This window comes from Eleutherodactylus coqui, chromosome 10 (assembly GCF_035609145.1).
Source record: "Eleutherodactylus coqui strain aEleCoq1 chromosome 10, aEleCoq1.hap1, whole genome shotgun sequence".
NCBI lineage: Eukaryota > Metazoa > Chordata > Amphibia > Anura > Eleutherodactylidae > Eleutherodactylus > Eleutherodactylus coqui.
This window is the reverse complement of record NC_089846.1, coordinates 128,581,587-128,609,054: the sequence shown is the minus strand read 5'-3', so window position 1 is coordinate 128,609,054 and position 27,468 is coordinate 128,581,587. Positions and strand designations below refer to the sequence as shown.

The 27,468-nt window shown below is 44.2% G+C and overlaps 1 protein-coding gene across 4 annotated transcripts in view; it reads right to left on the bottom strand.

The window, feature by feature from the left end:
• Positions 1 to 27,468, bottom strand: part of ARHGEF6 (Rac/Cdc42 guanine nucleotide exchange factor 6) — a 118,031-nt gene that overhangs the window by 76,538 nt on the left and 14,025 nt on the right. For 3 of the 4 annotated variants that reach the window (XM_066581815.1, XM_066581816.1, XM_066581818.1), the window contains exons 2-7: positions 20,885 to 20,968; positions 12,012 to 12,096; positions 9,546 to 9,673; positions 8,535 to 8,736; positions 5,113 to 5,183; positions 2,006 to 2,100 (exon numbers count right to left, since the gene is read on the bottom strand). In XM_066581815.1, the coding sequence (XP_066437912.1) occupies positions 2,006 to 2,100; positions 5,113 to 5,183; positions 8,535 to 8,736; positions 9,546 to 9,673; positions 12,012 to 12,096; positions 20,885 to 20,968 (665 nt within the window). Of the gene's footprint in view, positions 1 to 2,005; positions 2,101 to 5,112; positions 5,184 to 8,534; positions 8,737 to 9,545; positions 9,674 to 12,011; positions 12,097 to 20,884; positions 20,969 to 26,673; positions 26,740 to 27,468 lie in introns of those variants that run through there. The other variant, XM_066581819.1, reaches the window with a different exon arrangement.

Below are 27,468 nucleotides of genomic sequence, written 5' to 3'. Positions count from 1 at the left end.
CTACTGGATACAGTGATGAGCCCCTGGTCATGTGATTCCTGACTACACCCACAGGTGATCACATAATGGTGACCTCATCACAGGTCCTGGTAGTAGCCACTGCTAGTTTATCCAGTATACAGTACTTTCTAACAAACTGCACAATGGCTTTTCCCACAGCAGTGATGTCACCACAGGTCCTTCGGCCCACCGGATCTCTGAGGTAATGGTAGGTCGGTGTCTCCTGTCAGGACTGCTGAGTTGTGTCTGACATAATAGTGGGTTAGTTGTATTCTTATTTTGTTACTTTTGTCCTCCACTTTTCAAGAGCCCTAACTGTGTTGTTCTTCTGTTGGTCAGGCTCTGTGTTTTATATATGTTGTAGGACCTTTGATGGCGTCACTAGGGGGCGGGGCGATAACAGGGGCGGAGCATCAGAAGCACTCACATACTCACTGACAAGTGGTCGTTAGTAGTTTGATTGCAGCCAAAAAGCCATACCTTCCATGTAAGAACAAGGCCAAGCAACTCAACTATGCACAACAACATAGGAACTGGGGTGCAGAAAATTGGCAGCAGGTGCTCCAGACTGAGGAGTCAAAGTTTGAAATGTCTGTCTGTAACAGAATGCTGTTCGCTAAAGGACTGGAGATCGGTACAGTAACAAGTGTCTGAAAGCAAAAGTGAAGCATGGTGTAGGTTCCTTGGACGTTTGGGTCTGCATTTCAGGAAATGGAGTTGGTGAGGATTAATGGTGTCCTCAATGCTGGGAAATACAGGCATATACTTATTAGATGTTTTTCTACACCACTGGCATCTTCAGTTCTTCCACCCACGATAGGTTGAGCAAGAGTCTTAGTTTTTGCACCATGGTTCTCCATGTACACTGATACCACAGAACCTTTTGGGTAGCTTTCAGTACTAGGCCAGAAGTACCTGTCTTCACACCACGTGTTTGGGACCATAGTATATCCATGCCTTTATCACTACCTTTTAGTATCTCGAATTATATTGATTTTTGTCTCTTTCATGTTTTTATCACTTGGAGCTCTGCCCACTTGTTCTTTGTCCTCACACCATAGAAAATACATGGATGTGCTGAGCCCTCCAGAGGATCCTGAACTTTGTGCCTCCTCTAACTAAAATTTCCTAGTCGGGTATATCTAGAAAATGGGTTTTCTAAACCCAACAACCCGGTTAACGTATGGCTACAGTAGACTTTTGGGATCACAGCACATATATGGACATTCCACCATTTGTAAGTAAGCAGTAAGTTATTTGGCTCAACCGAGAAATAGGTAATTGACCATAAAATCAGTCATAACCTTGTCTAAGGCCAACCCAATAATTATATCTAATTTGTTGCAATTAGATAAAAAATAGCAAGAAGGTAGCATATAAATCACAAATTAACAGCTATGACTAGGCTACCATAGAACACAGTCATAACGACTATCATTAACGTTGCCACAAATACACTACGTAAAACAGGTGACTTTTCCAGAACTGCATTAGAGAGGCTATAAACATGTGCCTATGGCAATATAAGGGTTTTACGTCTCTATTGAGGTTAATGAAGATAAAAAAAGGGCTACAAGTAAAGTGGAAAATAATTAATTGTCTAAAAGATAACTTAAAGCATTAAATCTCTCTCTTGCTCACATCTTACTCATGCAACGGCCATCAAGAACAGCAGTTGCAAGAAATACTCATTACCCAGAAGAGATTGCCGAGGCACCAAGACACAGAGAAACCTCTACGTAATCCACTAGGCACAACACAAACAATCAATGCTCTACTGACCCAGGAACCTTTGCTCCAGCTAGTGTGCCTCCCGATTCCATAAAGAATTACTTTAACCAGCGCGTTCCTGTAAGACCCCTGCACTATGCACAGAGTAGGAACAGTTTAAAAAAAGTAGATAACATTTGATAAAACACCAATATCAGAGGTAAGGTGATAATATTCAGTTAGGCAATACTTCTTGTGGAAGGGTAGATGACAGTAAAGCGGTCTCTGAACTTACTTATCATATGTCTGAAGAGGCCTGAGGTAAGTGGTCAGCAGTAACTGAAGCTCTTTCGCATAGCTCCGCTCTGTTTCAAGGATATTTTGCAGAACCTTGTAATGGAAATGGGGAAGGATATTCACTTCACATAATTATAGGAAACAATTAGGATTAGAGATGAGCGAACGTACTCGTTTCGAGTAATTACTCGATCGAGCACCGCGATTTTCGAGTACTTCAGTACTCGGGTGAAAAGATTCGGGGGGCGGCGTGGCGGTGCAGGGGGTAGCAGCGGGGAACAGGGGGGAGCCCTCTCTCTCTCCCGCCCACTCCCCGCTGCAACCCCCCACTCACCCACGGCGCCCCCTGAATCTTTTCGCCCCAGTACAGAAGTACTCGAAAATCGCGGTACTCGGGCAAAAAAGGGGCGTGGCCGAGTACGCTCGCTCATCTCTAATAAGGATACATTCCTAATCAATTAGGTTTTTCTCCTACGTGAAGAACCCATCTGGTGACTAAAATAGATGCATGCATTCATACCAAGGATGGATCCACTACAAGTACTGCGTTAGTACTGTCCATACATAGACACTGCTAGAGGGCTTAAAGGGGTTCTGTCATTAGACAACAAAAATGGTATACTTACTAAAGATGAGCGAGCACGCTCGGGGGGGCAGCGAAGGGCGGCGGGGGAGAGCAGAGGGGAGCATAGGGAGAGTAAGAGCTCTCTCTCTCTTTCCCCCGCTACCCGCCGCCACCCCACGCTCACCCCAGCTGCTCCTCCCCCCCCCCCTCCCCGAGCACGCTCGGATGAGAAGGCAGTTACTTGAGAAGAGCGAGGCTCGCTCGAGTAACTCTCCTTACCGAGCGTGCTTGCTCATCTCTAATACTTACCTATTCCTCCTCCGGCAGTCTCCTTACTGCATCTTCTCCCTGTTGTTCTTCTCCTGGCTTCTACAGACCCCCGGGTCACCTCACCGCAAACCGGACGATTCTTCGTCCTCCGATGATGAAGCGTCCATTCTCTGCAGTCTCCTTCCTGCAGGTCAATGTACCCGGTCACTAGTGACGTAGCATTCGTAGTCTAGCAGGGAGTGTTGAGCTACTGCCGAGACTGTGTATGCGGGCTGCCTCTCTGCAATAGTATATGAACTCTCTTGGCAAGACAGCACATGTGCGCAGTCTCGGCAATAGATCGGCATTCCTTCCTAGGCAGTGAGCATTATGTCACGAGTGACGTCACATACATTAACCAGCAGGAAGAAGACTGCCCAGAATGAATGCATCATAGCAAGAAGAGGATCCGGCGAGGTGACCTGGGTGCTGGAGAAGATTAGTGAGGAGAAGATGCTTGAAGGAGGCTGCCTGGGGAGGAATAGGTGAATACTGTTTTTTTTTAATGACAAAACATCTTTCATGCCAGAGATCAGATCTGATTTGACATTTGCTTGTCAAATTGGTCAAGAAATATTTAGTGTTACAGCCGGTTCAGTTAATTCTAATAGCTTAGATTGAGGTGATCTTACATCTGCTGTTGAAAAGTCCAGTGATACAAATATCCTCAAATATGAGGAAATCTTCTTCATGTCATTTCTCAGTAAAGGTCCATTTACACAAACTACTCGTCTTAAGGAGTAAACAATGTCCGAGTTTGCTTGTTCGCTTGGTGCAGCCTGTTTATACAGGCAGATACATAATTGGCTTATTCAGATCAGAAATCATTCAGTCTTTCAAATTTTTTGTATACGTGAATGAGAACGACTAAACGATCGGCATTTAAACACGAACGACTAGTGAACAAGCCAACAATGATTTGTGTGCCTGCATAAAATGGACAGTAGGTGAACGATCTATCATTGGTCGCTCGATCGTTGGCTGCGTTTACACTGAACGGTTATCGTTCCGCTTTAAAGGCCCTTAAAGTCATAAGATTGAAAGATTAGACCGTGCATTTCAAAGATGTGGTGGAGAAACTATTCTGTAAATATCATTGCAGCATCCTTATGAGTGCGGACAGGTTGTTAGAATGTAACACATTCGTATATTAACCCGTTTAGGACCAGCCACAGTAAATTTACGGCGGCTGGTCCTGGGCTTAGAGCACTGCCGATAGTAAAATTATGGCAGTGCTTTAAGTCTCCTGCTCTGCAATCAGTCAGAGGCAGGAACGGGTTATCAGCTGTTAGTGACAGCTGATAACCTGGAGGAGAAGGCAGGAGGGGTTTTTAACCCTTCCTGCCTTCTGCTTTCCCGTTATACAGTGCTCAATGAGCACTGGATGGGGAAAGTGAAAGTAACATCTACTTTCACTACGGGAGCCTCGGGGGGGGGGGGGGTTTCATGTGACCTCCTGGGATTCCCTGCTACTGCAGAGCTGGAGGGTCAGACTAGACCCTGACCAGCTCTGCCAGTGACTAATGTCCCCACAGGGGTTGCTTTCCCCTGTAACTGGGGATCCTATGGACGCCCCAGCTACAGTGGGAAAGTGTCAAATAAAGTAAAAAAAAAAAAAGTGAATGTCCCCCAGAGGTCTTATATGACGTCATGGGGGACACAGATAGTAAAAAGCACAATTACATACATAAGTAAAACAAAACAACAGAATAAAACAACAATACATACATAAGAAAGAGAATAACACAAAGCAGACGCCAACAAAAACCATCACCGTATGCGCCCTGTAAACCAAAACCATACATACTATATATCAAAATGTCCGAAACCAAATAGAGGAACCCGTTCCCATACTTTATTTTAGTGTAAATATAAAAATTATTTTAAAAAAAATTATAAATGTTAAAAAAATGATTTTTTTTAGCTTCTTACCCCCAATAAAACTAAAAAAAAAACGGAAAAAAAGTCAGTGAAAAATATAAAAAAAATAGTCCTATATGTTACAGAAAAAAAAACCCAGCAAAAATAATTTTGGTAGCTAAAGGAAAAAGAACAGAGCAGTAAAACCGCCACATGGGTAAAATCCCTAAAAAGTGTCTGGTCCTTAAGGTACAAAACGACTTGGTCCTTAAGGGGTTAAGGATAATCTGCATCTTCTGCTCCAGAGAGTCTCTACTGCTAGAAAACGGCATTTTTCATTAACCGTGTTACAATAGAAGATACTTGCTCACCGCTGTGTAGTAGTTTTTGGTGAGCTGAGCGCTGTCACAACCTTTCAGTCCCTTCGGGGAGAGTGGCTTATCTGGGGGAGAGAATCAATTCGCATTAGTATGCAAAGTAACAATGGCGGTGGCTGAAATACCGGCCGAATCCCAAGTCAGAGAGCAGCTTGTAGATCCATATACAGAATATATTGGAGAATTATTTAGGGTATATATAATAATAGATCTTAATGAACACAACATTGACTGATAGATTTCATTCCAGGAATTGTGTCTTTTATAGGTGGGAGTGATCTAATGATCTTCTTTTACTTCCGGACCTACATGCCATCGGTGGAGAATTTGATTTCCTATTAGATTGCTTCCACTTTTAGGGATCCTTCAGATGAACATCATCGTGCGTATGGAATTTGGCACACAATATGCAGTGAATAGAACCACTGATGTCAATGGCTTTGTTCACATTAACCCCTTCCCGCTGCAGGGCGTAAGTTCACATATGATCCCGCGCTATCCCGCAGAAGGAGCCGGCTGTCAGTCACAGGCGTCGTCCCGCTGCAACAGCAGGGGGGCATCGGAGATGCACCCCCCGCTGTTAACCCCTTCCCTGCCGCGATCTAAGTAGATTGCGTCAGGGAAAGAGTTCACAGAGGGAGCGCGCTCCCTCTGTGTCTTCGGCCGGCTCTCGCGATGTCATCGCGAGAGCCCGGCCTGTCACCATGGCAACAGGACGCCAGACACTGGTGTCCTGTGTTACCAGTGCCTGAGATCGCTGTATAAGTGATAAGGCATGGCAGAGCAGTAGCCCTGCCATGCCTTATCACAGCGATCATCAGGGCTGTGGTGAAAGTCCCTCAGAGGGACACAAACAGCGTAAAAAAAAGAAAGATTAAAAAAATGAATTTAAAAATGTAAAAAAAGAGTAAAAAAAAACATTTTTTAAACTTTTTCTCAGATTAGCATAAAAAAAAAGATTAAAAAAAAATAAACCCGCACATATTTGGTATTGTCGCGTCTGTAACGACACATACAATAAGCTGCACATGCTTTTGACTGTGCACGGAAAAAAGGGTTTAAAAAAACGCTAAAAAACTGAGGCAAAATGCTAATTTTTAGCATTTTGCCTCACTAAAAACGCAATAAAAGTGATCAAAAAAGCCGTATGTACCCCAAAATGGTACCAATGAGACCAGCTTGTCTCGCAAAAAATAAGCCCTCATAGAGCTCCGTATATCAAAAAATAAAAAAGTTACAGGACTTTGAATGCAGCGATTTAAAAAAAAAAAAAGATTTCCAAAAAAAGGGATTTTATTGCAGAAAAGTGGAAAAACCTAAAAAAAAAAAAATGTAAGAATTTTGATATCGTTGTAACCGTACCGGCCCGCAGAAAAAATGGAAAGTCTCATTTATGCTGCATGATTAACGCTGTAAAAAAAAAAAAATCTATGGCAGAATTGATGCGTTTTCTCTCCCTGCTATCATAAAAAAAAAAATAAAAGTTTTACAATATAGTCTATGTACCCAAAAATGATGCCGATAAAAACAACAATTCGCCATGCAAAAAACAAGCCCTCATACGGCCGCGTCGACAGAAAAATAAAAAAGTTATGGCTTTCGATAAATAGAGAAGAAAATCCGCCAAAAATTGTTGCGTCCTTAAGCCCAAAATAGGCCATGTCCTTAAGGGGTTAATGACAAAAAAAATAAATAAAAAAGGACCTGCTCTATTTTCCTGCATATTTGCTCAGAATAGAAGTCTATGGGAGGTGTGTAAATGCATGTGCAATACACAACGGGATGCGCAATATGCTGCACAAACCCGCCAGGAAAAGCACACATTAGGATAAATAGCCTTTTAAGTCAGGCCAAGAGGTGGTGGGGTTTGAGTATCATGCGTGCATATGACCAGGCCTTATGTGCGTAAAAAAAGCACAGGACAATGGCCGATATGCACGCAAATCAGCCTTGCTCACTGCGCAAAGACATTGCCCTGAGGCGAGCATACTTGCGCATAGGCTCGCCAGAAGCCCCTCTCACAGGGGCACATTGTCATTGCGTGCGCAATTTTTCTGCGCAACACACAATGCCAATAGCCTATTGACTTGTATTGGGCACTGACAACAGTGCTTTTATGCACACGTTTAAAAAAAAAAACAAAAAAAACCAAACAATCACACCATGTTCTATTTTCGCACTTATTATTTGCACATACACGCCAAGATAGTGCGTGGGGATTGGAGGCATGCAGCAAGTATGCATGTCATTGAGTACTTGCTGTGTTCCGGCACTTGAGACTCTCACGAGTGGCATGCCATCTCACACACTTGTGTGAGCCCGCTCTTAAAAGGACATAATCCAATAATAGATCCGGAAATATAAAGACAGCTTTTAGTATTATTTAGAAGAATCCATATTGCTACACTTACACTCAGATACAGCGCTCAGGATATTGATATATTGTTGTCAGAGGAGCTCCCTGATGATATACAGATCATAGCTGTCCCCTGAAATAGAGTTAGAGATGAGCGAGCATGCATGGATAAAGCAGTTACTCAAGCAAGCATCGCTCTTCTTGAGTAACTGCTTACTGGTCCGAGCAGGCTCGGGGGGGGGGGGGGGGTGAGAGAGAGAGAGAGAGAGAGAGAGAGAGAAAGAGATCTCTCTCTCTCCCACCCGCTACCCTCCACGCCCCCCCCCATCCTCCCCCCGAGCCTGCTCGGACCAGTAAGCAGTTACTCAAGAAGAGCGATGCTTGCTTGAGTAACTGCTTTATCCATGCATGCTCGCTTATCTCTAACTCCAGGTAGATTCAAATAGAAAAGAGTTAAAAAGGTAATACTAGCTGACTTGTATACGGGGGCCTAGTCGGTTAGTATGCGAAGGGCGGCAGTTACAACTATTTCCCGGGTTGGTGAGGCAAGAGGGGTTTACAGGGCTCCAAGGATCTCCCACTAGGTTCTATATTGGGGTATAAAATGTTTTGATTATGTTAATGCAATGTTTGTCAATAAATATGGCTGCTGTGGCCAATTTAATCCCAAGTAAATGGTGTCGGTAGTCACTTTAGTTAAGTCGAGGGGAGGTTGCTAGGGGAAGGGGTGGCCACAGCAGAATCGACTCGGTTAAACCAGTGTCATGGCAGTGTCTTCCCAGTAGGCAGAGATGGTACAAGCTCTAGCTGATTATGTGATGCATCATGGGAGTTATCATAGAGAATAAAGAAAGTGAGCAGGGAGAGATTTCAGCATCAAGATGGTGCCTGATAAGCATCAAATAGGAGGCTGCACTGCATGGAAGTAACTGTGATATACATAGACATCGAGAGTGTGAATAGTAATCAGATGAGGTAGGTAGGCATGCCCAAGTGTCCCTTAAAAAAAGAAACCAATTCTCACCACTTTCTTTCCAATGAGCCTTAACCATACACTTACCATTAGCCTTACATTCTTTGACATAGTTACTGGGGAACCAGCCCGTTTTTCCATTCAACATTCCTTCCCACCAGCCGCCATCTACTACTTTGATGACATGGATAGTGTCACCTTTAGAAAATGACAATTCATCTTCATTCTGCTGCTTGAAACTAAACTTTGCTTTCACAATTAACTGAACGCTGCCATTTCCGGTCATGTCCTGATAAAAAACAACAACAAAAAAAAGATAAGAACCAAAGTAAAAACACTCAGTGCTCATAAGACAGCAAAAGAAATGAATACAGTTCAACAATTTGACAGGTCACCCAACTGACCAATAACACTGATGCTACACCAAATTGTCTCCTTTCGGCTTCCCCACCCACTCATAGAGAAAGCCCATGAGTCCCGCTTGCCCTGCCCACTCATAGAGAAAGCCCATGAGTCCCGCTTGTCCTGCCCACTCATAGAGAAAGCCCATGAGTCCCGCTTGCCCTGCCCACTCATAGAGAAAGCCCATGAGTCCCGCTTGTCCTGCCCACTCATAGAGAAAGCCCATGAGTCCCGCTTGCCCCGCCCACTCATAGAGAAAGCCCATGAGTCCCGCTTGCCCTGCCCACTCGTAGAGAAAGCCCATGAGTCCCGCTTGTCCTGCCCACTCATAGAGAAAGCCCATGAGTCCCGCTTGCCCTGCCCACTCATAGAGAAAGCCCATGAGTCCCGCTTGCCCTGCCCACTCATAGAGAAAGCCCATGAGTCCCGCTTGCCTCAGTAGTGTAATAGGAGGCATCGCTCACATTGATGTCAATGAGAGTGAATCAGTCTATTACACTTCCGGCTCTGACCACCAATGAGGATGTCCGGCCCGCTGCTCTGACAGCGGATTAGAGGATCAACTGAAAAGAGGCGATCCAAGGCGGCTGATGTCTGCCGATCAACTGTTGGCATATCCTGCAGATAGGTCATCAACAGTAAAAGTCCTGGCATACCCCTTTAACGTATTTGTACTTCTGACAAGCAGAAACGTACCGTAGGTTTTGACTGCCTCCGTAGCACTCGTGTTGAACTATCTGCTCCCTGCATGTTCATCTGGGAGGACGCTGTGAAGCTATGCGACTGTGAAGATGTTCGAGAACATGGCCTCTTCAACGCCTCTTCTGTCAAGTACAAAGACAACAAGGCTGCAGGATCATACTGAACCCAGAGTTTGCTTGCACAGTAATCCTATTATGGTGAAGATGCATAACTCTGCATAGCAGCCACATACACAAAAGAAGACATTTTTAATGGAGACTATTTGCAAAATTGCTAATTTTGCTTAATTTCACCAATTCTGTGTTATTTCCAGAACTTTTCCCTTTAGCAGCATTTATCTTAAACTTTTTACACGAATTCTCACTGTTAAGTAGTTCATTCTCAATACTATAGTAACCCCTCAAGGCCCGCCCACAATAAACGTATGCCAGGCGGTTATGGGTAGTGCATAAAGAAGGCTCGGCCATACACAGCGGCTGTTTTTGATACCTGCCTGCAAGGGCAGGGATTCAGGCGAACTCCAATCACTGCTATTAACTGTTTAGATGCTGTTGTCAAAGTTGACAGCGCATCTAAGCAGGCAGCAGGATCAGGGTGGGTTTCCGGCTCCCCACAACAGAATTGCAGAGTCCCGATGAGTTTATATGGCAACCTGGAGCTTCAGTGAAGGCTCCCAGGGCTTCCATGTACTGCAGTGGAAGGGCTTAATGATTAAAAATACAATATATTGCAATACTGAAGTATTGCAGTATGCTGCAGAAGCAATCAAACTATTGCAAGTTCAAGTGCCCATGCGGGGACTAAATGTAAAAAATAATAATGATGTAAAAGTTAAATAAAAGTCTAAAGAATGCTAAAAAAAATATTTTAAAAGTTTACCCCTCTTTTTTTTCTATTCCTCATTAAAAAATAAATAAATCATACATAATTCATAATTTTTATCACTGAATCCGTAAAATTCCCAAACTATTAAAATATTTAATTATTTATTCTGCATAGTAAATGTTGTACGCAAAAAAAATATAGAGAGTCGGAATTATGTTTTTTTTGGCATTCCTCCTGAAAAAATGTGAATAAAAAAGTAACCTAATAGTCATATATACCCCAAAATGGTACCAATAAAAACTACAAGTAACCCCACAAACAACAAGCCCTCAGCAAAATGAAGAAAAAAAAAAAGTTATGGCTCAGAATGACGACAGGAAAGCAGTTTAAAAAAAAAAACAAAAATGATGATTCTTTAATATTTTACATTCATTAAAATAAAACTATACATTTGGGTTAAGGATCGGTTTCTGCAATTTCTTCTTTAAATTGTAAGCTCATTTGTGCAAAGCCCTCTTGCTACTATCTCATGTTTTCGTGCATGCTGTCTCGTATTATAGGCATACGATGTGTAATGGAATTAGTCCGTGTGGACATTCCTACGTCACAATGTTATTCCTATAAGGGTGGCTACCCACTAGCGACGCCAGAGCGAGGGAAAACACATGATTAGGAAACCAATCATTTTCAATAGTTCTATACTCATTTGTGATTTTTACTCTTAAGTCTCGCAGCCCAGAGAAAAAATCTGCGATATCACTCAGTGTCTTCAATGGGGCCGGAGGCAGCAGCGCTAGCCCCATTGAAAATATAGGAAGTACATCACAGACTTCTGCCACAGCTGTGATAGCTATGGCAGAGGATTCCTTCATCTCCGTGGAGACCGAAATTCAATGAATGGCTGAGCGCTGCCTGTGTTTGGCTGAGTGCTGTGACCAATCACGGGCAGCGCTCAGCTGTCATTCAATGACTGAGCGCTGCCTGCGATTGGCTCAGCGCTCAGCCAATGACCCCAGCGCTTTCTGGAGGCGGGGATTTTTCAATCCCTGTCCTCCATAACACAGAAGACGACTGCCGGGGCTGGAGAGAAGAGTCGGACGGCAGTCTAGGGGAGTATAATTTTTATTTTCTTTTACAGCTAGGGATGATTTTCAGGGAAGGGATTAGATTTCAAGCCCTTCCCTGAAAATCATCGCTGCAGAGGTTGCCTGCAACCCACTGCCGCAGCACTGCTGACCCCATTGAAAGCAATGTGATAACATCATAGACTTCTGCCACAGCTGTCACAGCTGCCCCCGCAGCAATGAAGGAATCCTCTGCCGTAGCTATCACAGCTGTGTCAGAAGTCCTCGATGTATTCCCTATATTTTCATGGGGCTGGCGCTGCTGCCTCCGGCCCCATTGAAAACAGTGATCTCTGATCCCTTTCATGTCATATATATATATACACATACATACATACATACATACATACATACATACATACATACACACACACACACACACACACACACACACACATATACATACAATGCAGGTCTCCAGGGTTACCCTAAGGTGGGCCCAGGCTTGAACATTAGCTTGCTCCCAGACATGTGTTAATAGGAGGGGGCTCTGTGCATCGCTGCGCCTTACCTTCAGTCGCTCTGTTAACAGCAGTGAGCGTGTTCAAGATCTTACAAAAGTTCTCCCCAGTGTAAAGGTCATGAGCCTCAAATAGCTGTGAGAGAAGAACAATTACAATGTATCAGTTCATCAGTTCAGGATGGATGTGCTACAGTAATCAGCTTCTCCCTATTTCCATCCCAACATTGCAGAATCCCCAGCTTTGGAGGATAACCACAAGTGATCCATCATCATTAACTCATGCGGCTGCCAATTACTTGTTCTAGAACTTCAGATATTTCAGATATTTGCCCAGAGACATTCCAAGTAATTGTCTGTAATCTGTCAAGATAGCGCCTTTACTGTGCAGCTCAGCGCAGGAGGTACATGAAACGCTACCCTTAATTAGAGGACGTTGTGCCATGCCAGTGACAACAGACCCCCAGGGACGCCACGCGCGCTGTAAGGCTTGGTGCATATGATGACGGCACTACACTGTACATGACAATTCTCTGGAACTTTCCAATTTCCCCAAACTTTCAATCATAGTAAATATTAGTTATAGGCTGAAAATTTTAACAGACAGGTCTTATACAGCTATAGTAGAGCTGGGAAAGAACTAGGATGATGCGCTACCCGATCTACGGCAAAAAGTCCTCCAGAATGAAGAGATGACATGGTATATAACCAGATATAGCATCCACAGAGTATGTGTTTCATGGTAGGAATCCTGGATAGACATCACTACAAAAGGTCACCTGTGATCAAATGTTTATAGACTCTATGAGGGAATTTACTAAGGGCTCATTCACAGATGCATAAGCGTATTTTAGTCGAGTAAATATGCTGTGCATGCAAAAAAGTACACAGAAGGGCCCGTGTATTTGCACTGACCCATTCACTTCAATGGCCTATTGTGTTGCATAATATGCGAACAGTGTGGGAAAAATCTACTCCTGTGAACGAACCCATTGAAATCAATGGGTTCTATTCACTCCGTATTCTGCGCGCAAAAACTGCATAACATGTGGCATAAATACACCTGTGTGAACCGGCTTTTAGGGTGGACACCCACTAGCGTTCTTATTTCTTGCGATGCCAGAGTGAGTGAAAACACTCGCCTCGCAGAGCAAGAAAAAAGGTGTGATATCGCGAGTGTTTTCAATGGGGCCATCAGCAGCCCCATTGAAAACAAATAGGAGTATACCGCGGACTTCTGCCTCAGCTGTGACAGCTGTGGCAGAAGTCCAGGATGCTATCCCATTGCTTTTTAATGGGGCCGGCACTGCTGACAGCCCCATTGTAAGCAGTGGTTTTGTGGCAAACCCTGCAGCATGATTTTCGGGGAAGGGCTTGAAATCTAAGCTCTTCCCTGAAAATCATCCCTAGCTGGTTAACAAAAAAACTTTACTCATCTCTCCGCCGCTCAGACGCATCCTCCGTCTGGCTCCCCTGCATTGCTGTCCAGCAGTTTCAGCAGGCGGGGATTTAAAAATCCACGCCTCCTGAAACGGCTGTGCTGATTTGCTGAGTGCTCAGCCAATTACAGGCAGCACTTAGCTATTCATAGATTTCTTCTCTGCGATGCGCAGCTTTGTTGAAACATCATAAATGAGTATGAAACCATTAAAAATCATTGGATTGCAGGGGGAAAAAAAACGCACGTGGGTGTCCACCCTTAGGCCTTAGTCACACGGGCGTTTTTTCACGCGATTTGTGCATCGCATGACGGATGCGCATGCGCAAATCGCGTGACCGGCGCCGAAAAATCGGCCCAAAAATCGCCCGAAAATCTGCTCCTAGCCGCGTTTCATTAGAAACGGGCCGGAGCTGTCCAGCGCATTGCATTCAATGGAGCCGGCAATACAGCGGCTCCATTGAATGCAAGCGCTGCGGGCGTGCGCGGGGTTAATTGTCGGGAAGGGGTTAAATATATAACCCCTTACCTGCAATGCATCCTTAAATGTGAAAAAATAAAAAAAAAGGATGTACTCACCTGCTCCCGGCAGCTGGAGATCCCGGCGGTCGGCCTGCAGTGGGTGTGAAGGAGGTGTGACTCAGGCTTGCCCCTGATTGGCTCAGCGCTGAGCCAATCAGAAGCAAGTCTCAGTCACACCCATTCATGAATTCATGAATGGGTGTGACTGAGCTCAGCCTCTGATTGGCTCAGGCTGAGCCAATCAGGGGCAAGCCTGAGTCACACCTCCTTCACACCCACTGCAGGCCGACCGCCGGGATCTCCAGCTGCCGGGAGCAGGTGAGAACATCCTTTTTTTTTATTTTTTCACATTTAAGGATGCATTGCAGGTAAGGGGTTATATATTTAACCCCTTCCCGACAATTAACCCCGCGCACGCCGGCAGCCCATTGCTTTCAATGGAGCGGCTGTATTGCCGCTCCATTGAATTCAATGGGCAAACATCGTTCTTCTCTGCCACAGCTGTTACAGCTGTGGCAGAGAAGAATGATTTGTCTTCTATATGTTCTCAATGGGGTCGGCGCTGCTGCCGCCGGCCCCGTTGAGCGCATATAGAGAAGAGAACAGGAATCGCAGATCGCAGATAAGTGCGATCTGCGATTTCTGTTCTCTAATTTATCGGACGAGCGCATAAAAAGCGCTCATGTGTCCGATACCATTGCAAAGCAATGGTTTTAAAAAGTCGCCGGACGCATGCGCATGCGCAAATCGCGGCAATAAACGCCCGTGTGACTAAGCCCTTAAGCTGACGTTTTATACACCAGTTTTACTCCAAAGCGCAGTGGAATAAAATGCATCAAATTTATTGAGTAGCGCACCACTTAATATATTTGGCACAACTCCGACCATCCGTGCACCAGAAAGTCAAATCTATGTCAGCTAGGAGATGGCGAAAAACAGGAGCTAAAATTTAAGCCAGTTTCTGGAGTACATTATAGAAAATCTGTCATGCCTGGGTAGCCCTGTCTACTGCTATTAAAGGGGTTATCCAGGCAGTGACCGCTGGGATACACCAGGGTCAGAGCAAAAGCACTCTTACGACCCCTGTGTAGCGGCCAGTACCCGTAATTGCAAGCACAGTTCTCATTAAAAGCAATGGGTCCAGAGCCTGCAATTACAAGCGCAGATCCCATTGACTTTAATGAGAGGGGAGCTTGCAATTACAGGCACTTGCCGTTACACAGGGGTCGGAGGAGTGCTTCCGCTCTGATCCCAGTGGCTGCTTCCTGGATATTTCCTTTAAGTTTGTCGGCTTCTTAAAAAGTGGCTAGGAAGGTGAAAAAAGGGCAATACATCACATTTTTTTGCAAACGAACAAATATAAGCAACTATTTAATGCCAGAATTATGGTGCACACCCAGGGGCGTAACTATAGGGGATGCAGGGGATGCAGTTGCACCCGGGCCCAGGAGCCTTAGGGGGCCCATAAGGTCTCTCTTCTCCATATAGGAAGCCCAGTACTATGAATAAAGCATTATAGTTGGGGGCCCCGTTCCAGGTTTTGCATTGGGGCCCAGGAGCTTCAAGTTACGCCTCTGTGCACACCCCTATATATACTCTCCCTGTGCTCTTGTATTGTTGTATATTTATGTAGCCACTTTGTTCTATTGTAAGTATGAATTTTGTCTTTCCAATAGGCCCTGGCCTTTGCCCCGGGTTTTTGGTGGCCCACTATAGGTTTTTAGATTGCTCTTATTATTTAGTGTCACACACATTTTATCTGAAGAAGTGGTTCCTACCCAGAAATGTGTTACCTGTGTCCATTACATCTGGAGAATACATATATTATATACTGTGTCATCTCTTAGGTTTGAAGTTCTCCCTGTTGAAGTTTGAGTAACACTTATTCCCCGCTTTTCTCCATTATCAATTTTTATGCTTGTATCCAGTTCGTACAGAATTCCATTGGTTTTACCAGTGAATGCAGCTCTGGTGGTGAAACAAGACTAGGTAACATAAACTTTTTTTTTTTTTCGTTTCCAGAAATTGCGTTGCCTAGGTCACACCTAACTGGCAATGTGCTTTTATTGAGTCATAACTTTGGTTTTGTACCAGCTGAGCTGGTATTTTAGCTAGCCCTACATCTTATGCTGCATATCACAGCACACATAGTAACATAGTTCGTAAGGCCGAATGAAGACAATGTCCATCTAGTCCAGCCTGTCTATCCTCCTATGTTGTTGATCCAGAGGAAGGCAAAAAACCCGAAGAACAGAAGCTAATTAGCCCTTTTGGGGAAAAAAATTCCTTCCCGACTCCCTAATGGCAATCAGACTGTTCCCTGGATCAACCCCTAATAGTTCCTACCTGCCTGTAAACCCGAATTAACAAGTAACCTAAGACTTATAACCTATAATATCCTTCCTCTCCAGAAAGACATCACACCCAATCATGGCAGATTGTAAAAAAAAAACGTGTCATTGCACATGGCGCATGCATCTGTTTGGTTTTGCAAGTCCGGAGCTGCCTGGAAATCTGAAGTACATTTTCTGTTGTCTGCAGGAAACAATCAGACAAAGTACCTACATTGGTTTTCCCATGGCCTTGATAGACAAAACCAGAAATAAAGTAAATCACCAAAATGAAGTCCCTCAGGATCCAGAGAAAAGTGGATATATATGTATATATAACATAACCTTTAATAAATATGCAGAATCATACAAAGTGTGCCTTTGTATGGTTTGTGTCAGAATCAGACATGAACCATACAAAGACACTCCACAAGGGGCAGAAACAAAGAAATATTACTAGGTTCTCCAGAACCAGAAAGTCAGTCCCGTATAGTGCTATAGGGGGCAGTCTTCAGCTACCGGAAGGAGCCAAAAATGGCTGCCGGAGCAGAAGTGCTCCGAAGGTGAAAGTATAGATACTCTTTAATGATGTATCTCCAAAAGTAAATTCTTCACCCATGGCAAGAATACTTGGATAATGATCCTTCAAGTGGTGAACAGATCAGTTACATCTGTCATGATGGCCTTAAGAGGTTACAAGTATATACAAAGATGAACAGATATATGCGCCATGCGCAATAATATTGGTTTACGATCTGCCATGACTGGGTGTGATATGCAGTGATAGGCTGCATAGGATATGCAACCAGCAAAAATACCAGCTCAGTTGGTACAAAACCAAAGTTCTGACTCTATGAAAGTACATTACTACCCTGTTTCCCTGAAAATAAGAGATAGCATAATTTCTGAGCATGTAAAATGATTTTTCAGGCTTTTTGAGGATGCTTGTAATATAAGCCCTACTCCAAAATTATGCCCTGCTAACAGTTAATTAAAAAAGTCAATTTAAATAGTGTCCAGGCGGCTATACATGTAAAAAAGTTAAACCTTTTTGAACAAAAATTAATATAAGACACTGTCTTATTTTCGGGGAAACACGGTAGTTACATGTGACCCGGGTAACCTACAACTAACGTTACATTGCCAGGAACAAATATTACCTGGTGTTATTTGGGTATGAATAAATGATAATATTACTTGATTTGGATTAAGTTTACTGATTTTATGCAAACTAGAATAAGAAAAAAAAAAAAATCACAGGTTTGATTGTACAACATGAATTTTTTCAATAAATCTTTTTTCTGGCCCCAAACCCAAAGTTTAGCACTGCTGATATAAATTTTCTAAATGTCTCTGACCTAAGACATCAGGAACTTAAGCCCCATTTACACTAATAGATGATCATTCAAAAGTCGCTCAAACGATAGTTTGAGTGACAGTTTTGAGCGATCATTCTTGCATACTTTTTATAGTAGCTACTATAGAATATGCAAACGGAGCGGGACACAGCTGGGGCCGCTAATAGAAGAAGACAGCTGCTTTGCATAAACTAACAGCTGTATTCTTCTTTGCTCTGACTGCCAGTGTTCCCACTATGAGTTCACAGCAGGACACAGGCACAGAGAATCTTATCAACGCAGCCGGCTGATAACAACCTGCTCCGCTGATAACAGCTGATCGCTCAGTTCTAGCAAGCTAGAATTCAGCGATCAGAGACTTGTGCACGAAAACTGCACGATGTCCCTGCATTAAGCCAGAACGAGAATCGCTCAAAAGACGGCTTTGAGCGATTCTCGTTGGGTCTAAATGGGCCTTAAGGATTACAACCTGGGAACAAAAAGTGTTACATGGTGTAATTTACATGCAAAGTACAGCTGTTGTGGCTGCACATAACAGAACAAGTGATTGGTTTCTAGCAATTTTGCAGCACCTCCTCTGGAAGAACCACTCAGGAAGCCCTTCTATAACTTTTTGTAGTTTATTATATGGCCACAGGACACGTTACTTCAGGACATTATTGCAGATAGTATGGCATAAAGATGAGAAGTTTCTCTTAAATCGGCTCAGGTCTAATAAGATAGGAACTCATAGATTTTACAATGTGCTCAACGCGTGAGTTTTTTGTTTTCTGATGTTTTTTAGACTCTCGATTCACTTTATACTTTACACGAGTCTTTAGCACTTGAGAGGATAAAAGGGAACAAACTGCTACATAAAGAAAAAAATAGAATGTTCTTCACCAACATGCAGAACTAGAGATAATCAGTCAGTCGAAATATATGGTCGTTCCATATCAGACACATTCCTCTGACAAGCCACAACAGCCCATCAACTAGAACTGATAGAACAGCAAGCAAAAGATGCACTTTTTGGCAATTTTTGAACTTTGCAATATTATATTTATACAGACATACAATTTATCAGACAACAAAGAATTCCGAGGCGTCTGAATAGGATATCTGTCAGTATAATAGGATGAAGGTTAAAGGGAACCTGCCATCAGTTCTATAAACTATGTTAATGGGCTCAAAAGGTGAGTGAAGATGGAGCCCGGGGATTTGTGTTTTATGCTCCCTGGCGCCTTGTTCCAGACCTGTACAACGGTGAAACCAGCGAGCACCAGCAGTTTGAATCTTTCTGCATACACATCTTCCATTCATCTCTATGGGAGGTTTGCGCACAGAAAGAATAAAGCTACTGGGGTGCTGACTTCATGGGGGCACAACCAGAGGCGTAACTTGAAGCTTCTGGGCCCCAATGCAAAACCTGGAACGGGGCCCCCAACTATAATGCTTTATTCATAGTACTGGGCTTCCTATATGGAGAAGAGAGGCCTTATGGGCCCCCCAAGGTCCCTGGGCCCGGGTGCAACTGCATCCCCTGCATCCTCTATAGTTACACCCCTGGGTGTGCACCGTAATTCTGGCATTAAATAGTTGCTTATATTTGTTCATTTGCGAAAAAATGTGATGTATTGCCCTTTTTTCACCTTCCTAGCCACTTTTTAAGAAGCCGACAGACTTAAAGGAAATATCCAGGAAGCAGCCACTGGGATCAGAGCGGAAGCACTCCTCCGACCCCTGTGTAACGGCAAGTGCCCGTAATTGCAAGCTCCCCTCTCATTAAAGTCAATGGGATCTGCGCTTGTAATTGCAGGCTCTGGACCCATTGCTTTTAATGAGAACTGTGCTTGCAATTACGGGTACTGGCCGCTACACAGGGGTTGTAAAAGTGCTTTTGCTCTGACCCTGGTGTATCCCAGCGATCACTGCCTGGATAACCCCTTTAATAGCAGTAGACAACGCTGGAACAGGATGCCTGATGAGTATGAAACACAGCCGCCCGGACTCCCCATTCCCCATAACATAGTCTATGGGGCTAAAAGATTATGACAAGTTCCCTTTAAAAGGATTTTCTGGGGCTAAAAGACATTTTTTTTTGAAGGGGCATGGAATAGTGTAAAATAAGGAAATATGGCATACTCCCTTACTTCAGTGTCCCTACCATCCCACAGCGGAGCACTGGTCCCCTACGCTCTGATCCTGAAAGAAGCTCTGGCAGTCACATACCTTTAACCCTTTCCAATCCACTGTCTGACGTCTGAAGACATTATGATTTAAGGCTGTACAGCTCCGATGTTGGAAGACGTCCTTCGGGGTTCTCTTACTGTATATTTGCAGCCTCTCTGCTCTTGGAGCCTATCCAAAGTGTCACCTCATGCAGTACTGGCTTTAACCAGCAGATAGCGCCGTTGTATAACGGCAGAAAAAGAGTAAGCCCCCTAGGAAAATTAGGATACAAATTGAATTGGAAAGGGTTAATTGTGCATGTGACCACTCAGCCAATCACAGGCTTCAGATGCAATTCTGCCATGAACAGCATGTGAGTGCTGAAGCCTGTGATTCGCTGAGTGGATACAGGACCACCAGAGCTTCATCCAGGATTGGAGTGGTTGGGACCAGAGCTCTTGCACTGGATGGGAAGGGGGACACTGAGGCTGGGTTCCCACGGGATGGAAATTCCGCGGAAATTTTGCTACTTGGCAACACTGAAAAGCCGCAAAATTTCCTTGGGAGAGCTGCAGCTTCAAAAGCTTTTGGGGCAGCTCGGCCGCCAGCATTCCATTGCGGCTTTCTCTCCCCATAAAGAAGAGTGAGGCAGCAACGGGAAAAAAAAGGAAAAGAATTGACATGCTGCAGCTGTCAATTCCGCGCCGCATCGCCGATTCCGCCTGGCTTTGCCGCAATGGATTTTGCAAAATCTCGTCCACATGGCTGGCTAATCCCGGGATTAGGAGACGGGGCAGATTTGCCACCCAGAAATTCCACATGGAATTTCCGCAGCACACCTGTACCGTGTGAACCGAGCCTGAAGGTGGGGAGTATGCCTATTTATTCCCTGCCCAAAAATTACAGGATGGTCTACTATAAAGAAACCTACTTAGCCTCTAAGTAAGATTTTGGGGGTGGGGGTTTAGCCTGACCCTAAACTCCTTGCGTTTAGCACTGACCTAGAAGCTGCATACATGGATGACCTAATGTAGCTTGAACAAGCATAGTCTTCTGAGGTTACCAACCATCCAGCTGTAGAGCAGCTTCATGCATAATGGAAGGGTAAGTGATAGCTCCACTCACCTCGACACGGAGAGAGCTACAAGCTTTTAGGAACTCACGGATGTTTTCAAGGCAGTCAGCTTCACTTTTTGGTTCTGCAACAAACTAAAAACAGAAGAAAAATACACAATTACAGATAAGTGTCTTACCACCAGATATCCAGTTAACCCAAGAATATTCCAGATAGCAGTTTACTAAAAAAATAATGGCACAGTGTATGACAGATGCGAACTTGTACTAAACAACATTAGGCGTACATGGTTCCCTTAGTAAAAAAAAAAAAAAATATCAATGATAACTAGTAGTTATAAACTTCAGGGTTGGCCATGGAAAAGTAGCCCACCTCTGACAATACTGTAACAAGAATAATAAGCAAGCGGATTGCTTTTTTCAAAGCTTTATTGATTTTACCGCATGTTACAACAGTTGCTGGAAGTAGTCCGCGTGCACTTCCATTTACGTCTGGGCACATCTCAACATGTTGGCTGATACTACCTGCAGCTCTTCAACAGTGATGCTGCAGATAGTGTTTGCGATGTTTTCCTTGCATTCATCCAGGATATGTGGATTATTGGTGTTCACTTTCTGCTTTAAATTTCCAATACAGATAAAAATTGCATCTGGATAAGTCTGGGGAACATGGTGGCCGTAACGCCTTGCTCACAGTTTGTGCCTCTGTAAATAGTTTATGCACCCCTGCCCGTGAGTTGTGGGAGGTATTGTATGTTGCCCCATCTTGTTGGAACAAGCTGTACAATCTTTCTGCTGTTGTCAGTTGGTTCCAAAATTGCTCAGACATATAAAGGGCGGTATTCACAGCCGACTGGAAGAAAATTGGGCCCACTATTCCTGCTCCAAACACTGCTCACCAATGAGTCAGATGGGGGTTTTCAGTAGACGAGCACCTCATACTCTGTGAATTGACCCGATAAATGAAACCATGCTTCATCCTCCATAAAGTACAGCAACGGCTCCGAAAGTCGTCTAGGAATCATAGTCAGCGACCACATAGCTTTGTTGAGCTTTTTCAGTTCCTGCACCCGTTATTCTGTATGGTTTCAGGTTCAGAGATTTCAGCACTTGCCAATACGCCACTCATGATACACCAGCCTGCAGGAAAAGCCTCCGGGTTGGTTTTTGAGGGCCATTTGCAATCAACTGCTGATTGTTACAAACGTTGGACTGATGAAGGCCTTGGTTTATTCCTGTTTGTGGCAGACCCGGTTTCACACCATTTCTGCACCGGGCTCTGAATACAACGTTTAGCAGGTGGTTTTGTAGTTGGGTACTTGTCAGGTAAGGCTTCTTACATTTCCTTAATAATCCATTTCTTATATAGCCTTCCACAATAACTATTTGCTGATGCAGGAAGAACACCATTGGGCAGAGAGCGGGCTACAGGAAGATTTGCCTTTGTCGCCCATAGTAACCAATCACAACGCAGCTTTCATTTCTTTTGCTACCGAGGTAAAATGAAAGAGCTACGGCCTCCTCCGAAGAGTGTGGTGCTGGGACTGCATGTGGACTACCTTTCTGTGGCTCCCAAGGGCTGCAAGAATACTTAAAGGCTATTATCATTATACTTATGGCATATCTGCAGGACACACCAAAAACCAAAAGTCCAGCTCTCATCAGGATTCCATAAAATCCTTCATTATAACAATTTCTTAAAAAGCACAACAGAATTCACATGCAAATAAGGAAGATGGAACAATACCTCCGCAGCGCCACCTATTGGATGGCAGCATTCCTTCAAATCACTGCTTGACCCTTTATGCAGAACCAAAAAGGTGAGTGAGGAGACTTATAAGGCCATGCATGCTCCTCTGGGTAATATGCAAATAAGGAAGATGGAGTTTACTTGGACACAGCAGAGTTACCAACTCACTTAAGAGTTCTTAGTCATGGCTGACTAAACTATCACAACTACATCTATAAATACTAGAAACAGACACACAATGCAAAATCCACCCAGGATAAGAGATACAGAAGAGCCGGGGAGACGGAATCAAATCTCAAAACGTCAACATATACGTCATCCAAAGTATCCATTGTATGGATAAGAGAACTTTAAATAAACATTACATTCAGGGAAGTTTTTGATTTTCCATTGTATGTACATCATGTATGTTTTTTGAAAAAAATGGAGGGCATCCTTTAGCTTAAAAAGTTAACGTGATCGAGAAAAACTGGGGTCATTTTTGAATTCAGAAGTCAAAAGTTTGGGGAAAAAAATAGTCTATGGGGCTAAAAGATGATGACAGGTTCCCTTTAAATGGATTTTCTGGGACTAAAAGAGAGAGGGGGAGACACACGAACCAATAATAAAAAAAAAAACTCAGGACCCGGCGTCCCACATACAAAAATGCTCGAGTCTCCCATTGTAGTCAATGAGGTCCGTTACTCGAGTAGAGCTCTCGAATTTTACGAAAAGCTCGACTCGAATAAAGCGGACCCGATCATTTGGGTGCTCGCTCATCTCTACTAGAAGCCAATCAGACTGTACAAAGTGTTTAAGCCTTTCCAATCCACTGTCTGACGTCTAAAGACAATCTGATTGAAGGCTGTACAGCTTCTGATGTCAGAAGACGTCCGGCAGGGTATTCTTACTGTATATTACAGGCCGCTCTGTTGTCAGGGGCCTCTCCAGCATGTCCAATAACACAGTACTGACTTTAGCCAGCAGGTGGTGCCATTGTATAATGGCAGAAAGAGAAAACCCCCTAGGAAATCGTGAATCCAAAATTGGATTGCAAAGGGTTAAAGCTTTGCCCTTTGCCTTACGGTTAACAAAGACAAATAACAGTTTGGTTTAATCAACAAGTACGCCTGACCAGCAAACTGAACTCTCAGATTAAAAGTCGGATGCTCTACCAATGATTAAGTGTTTTTGCAATTCCATTGCTTTGCGTTATCTGCAGCGCCTGAACTAGAACGGTCATCATTTTGAAAACAGGCATTGGCAAAAAGACAAATACAATTAAAAAAAAACAACTATTACATTTCTGTATGCCTGAATGAACTGTATGTTAATCAACACGGGCTTTATAATCATTTGAAGAATGTAAACATTTTGGGGGGCATCCTGTATATATATTACATGGGCAGTCCATTGATTTCAAAGAGAACTGTGCAATGCTTCATTTTTCCTGTGGTGGCGCTGTAGGGAAATTGAAGCCATGTTCTCCACAAATTGCAACTGACAGCTAAAGCTCCCAACACCCTACAGTAAGCTTATCATTGGGGGACCCATCTAATACCCTGTTTAGAAGGAACGATTATCGTCCTGAAAATGACTGAGCGACGAACGAGAACCGCGAGGTTCTCCCTTGTCGTTCAGTTTCAGCCAGCATTAAAATTAGCACTTATGCTGTTAAAACAGTGATTGTTCAAGGTTTCACATAAGAATGTGAAGCAGTGAACGACACGTAAGCGAGAACGGCACGATTCTCAACGACGATCATGCAGTCTAAAAGGGACGCCCGAACGAACTGGTGATGATGTCACCATCTTGTTTTGTCGGGCAAACGAGAATCGTGAGATTCTTGGCCCGTGTAAAAGAGATATTACAAAAAGACATTAACCCCTTTGACTAGATCTATTTCTTCCCTTGCCAGTGACAATAAATAATACAGCTGTCACCCAGCATTTCCAGACTCCTGAATGACAAATCTGTCAATGCAGTGATATAGGGGGAAGGTAAATGACAACATAGTGGAATAAATCTGCCACAGGTCTGTTAAAGCTGGATGACAACCACTCTGGATGCTGTAACAGCAGTCATATCAGTTGTCAGACTAGTTACCCCTTAAGGCTCCTGCACACTGGCAAGGGCGATATCGGGCCACGATTCACGACCCGATATCACCAACGCAGTCCTGAAAACCCCTGGATGCAAGGCGTTTTCACAAGGAAACCACTTTGCATCACTGCAGGGGTTCCCCTGTCACAGCCGCTGTACTAGATCACGATCTTCTCCCATTGTTTTCCATGGGACCAGCACTGCTGTCCCCATTGAGAACATGTGGTAACCCCTGGATACGAGCCATTTTTATCTGAAAACAGCCTTGCATCCCTGCAGGGTTCCCTTCATCTCCGCCGCAGCAGGAGATAGCGCTATTCTCCAATTGTTTTCAATGGGGCCAGTGCTGCTGCCGCCGGCCCCTTTGACAACAATGAGGGATATCGCAAACAGAATGGACATGCTGCAATGTGTTTCCTGCATCGCATTGCAACGCGGTGCCATGCAGGGAAACATCGCAAGTCTGAATGAAGCCATTCAAAATAATGGGTTTCATATTTGTGCATCTCGCAACGCACAATTCTCTCACACTTTTCTCGCCAGTGTGAAGGAGCCTTTGAGGAGATAATACTAAGGGCCCTTTTACACGTAATGATTAGAGATGAGCTAGTACACTCAGTACAGGCAGTTACTCGAGCGAGCCTCACTCATCGAGTAACTGCCTTCTCCTCCGAGCGTCGCTCTTCTCGAGTAACTGCCTTCTCCTCCGAGCGTCGCTCTTCTCGAGTAACTGCCTTCTCCTCCGAGCGTCGCTCTTCTCGAGTAACTGCCTTCTCCTCCGAGCGTCGCTCTTCTCGAGTAACTGCCTTCTCCTCCGAGCGTCGCTCTTCTCGAGTAACTGCCTTCTCCTCCGAGCGTCGCTCTTCTCGAGTAACTGCCTTCTCCTCCGAGCGTCGCTCTTCTCGAGTAACTGCCTTCTCCTCCGAGCGTCGCTCTTCTCGAGTAACTGCCTTCTCCTCCGAGCGTCGCTCTTCTCGAGTAACTGCCTTCTCCTCCGAGCGTCGCTCTTCTCGAGTAACTGCCTTCTCCTCCGAGCGTCGCTCTTCTCGAGTAACTGCCTTCTCCTCCGAGCGTCGCTCTTCTCGAGTAACTGCCTTCTCCTCCGAGCGTCGCTCTTCTCGAGTAACTGCCTTCTCCTCCGAGCGTCGCTCTTCTCGAGTAACTGCCTTCTCCTCCGAGCGTCGCTCTTCTCGAGTAACTGCCTTCTCCTCCGAGCGTCGCTCTTCTCGAGTAACTGCCTTCTCCTCCGAGGGTCGCTCTTCTCGAGTAACTGCCTTCTCCTCCGAGGGTTATCTCTCCCCCCCACTCACCCCCGCCCCCCCTTAGGGGGAGAAGGCAGTTTCTCGATGAGTGAGGCTCGCTCGAGTAACTGCCCTTCTCGAGCTCGCTTATCTCTAGTAATGATTATTTTTTTTAAAAATCAAACAAATGAGCAAAAATTTATTATAATAGTTCATTGTAAATGCAGTCAGCAATCAAGTAAGCCGCTCGCTTTTCGTGCATCAGTCATATTACGCAGACATAAAAATCCTCTGTGTCTCATTCACCAATCGTTCGGTTTAAACACCGATCATTCAGTCGTTTTCATTCACTTCTACAGCGAATCTGAACGACTGAACGATTTCTCGTTTGGATGACCCTATGATGTTTCGGTCTGTATAAACAGGCTGTCTACGTGAACTCTGACACCGTTCACTCGTCCAACCGATAAATCGTTCAGTGTAATCGGACCCTAAGAAATAGCAGAGCAGAATATGCTAGCAGCTGACAACAGAGAGAAAAGTAAAAACTCATTTTTACTGGGAAATATTTAGGGAGAAACATTCTCTAAACTTCCATTACACCCGGCGATGCAGACTGCCTCACATTACAGATGCCTGCAGCACAAAGCGGAGTTTGTTAGGCACATCTAGGACCCATTTCTTCAATTATCACACATCCTGCAAAGTCTATACAGAACATTAGCAACTAAAGAGCAACGGGAGGTTCCTAGAAAGCATCCACTGACCTTGTATGTGGCAGTTTGTGGCACAGAGCAGCCCTTCAGTGCAGCAAACTACAGTGTATACATTCACTGACAGGAAGAGAAAGCAAACTGGGTTGGAAAATTCCTCTGGCCAATAAGAAAGTCACAAAGAACTCACCAATTGCAGATTCTACACAGCTACCAATGACTGCTAATCTTATATCTACGGCTTCAGCGAGGAGGTGCAGGGAAGAAACACAAGAATGAGACATTGTATCACTCGGAATGCAGATGTACAAGTCCTGCTTCAGATGTGCCAAAATGTATCGCTTTATGTTTAGCAAAGCAAATAAACTTACCCTTCTGTTTGTAAACAACAAAGCTCTTTGTTTTTAGTGCGGTTTCACATCTGCTTTCAGGGTTCTGGTTTCTTGCTGTGTTTGGGGAGCAGGAAAAGGGAATTCCCTGGCCACTGAACAGTGCAGGACGGACCCCATTGACTATAGTGGGATCCCTTTGTTTTCCGCTCAGCTGCCTGGCATTTCTTCTGCAGCATGCAGCACTTTTTCTTCTAGTATTTTGTGTGGATTTGTGAAGGATCCACCAACTGGAGGTTCCAATTCAGATGTGAAACCACCCTAACTAGTGTGGAACTACAAGTACCAGCAAGCAATTGCAGCCATTTTTCTCACACCATATATAAAAAAGGGTATGTATGGGATTTGTAGTTCTACAGAAAGCAAAGTTTCATAGTTTTCCCTTGTGAAGGACAATAGACATGCCAATAATAGTTGTAATAACTGATACTTCAGTAGTGGTTTTCAATCTGTGGCTCTA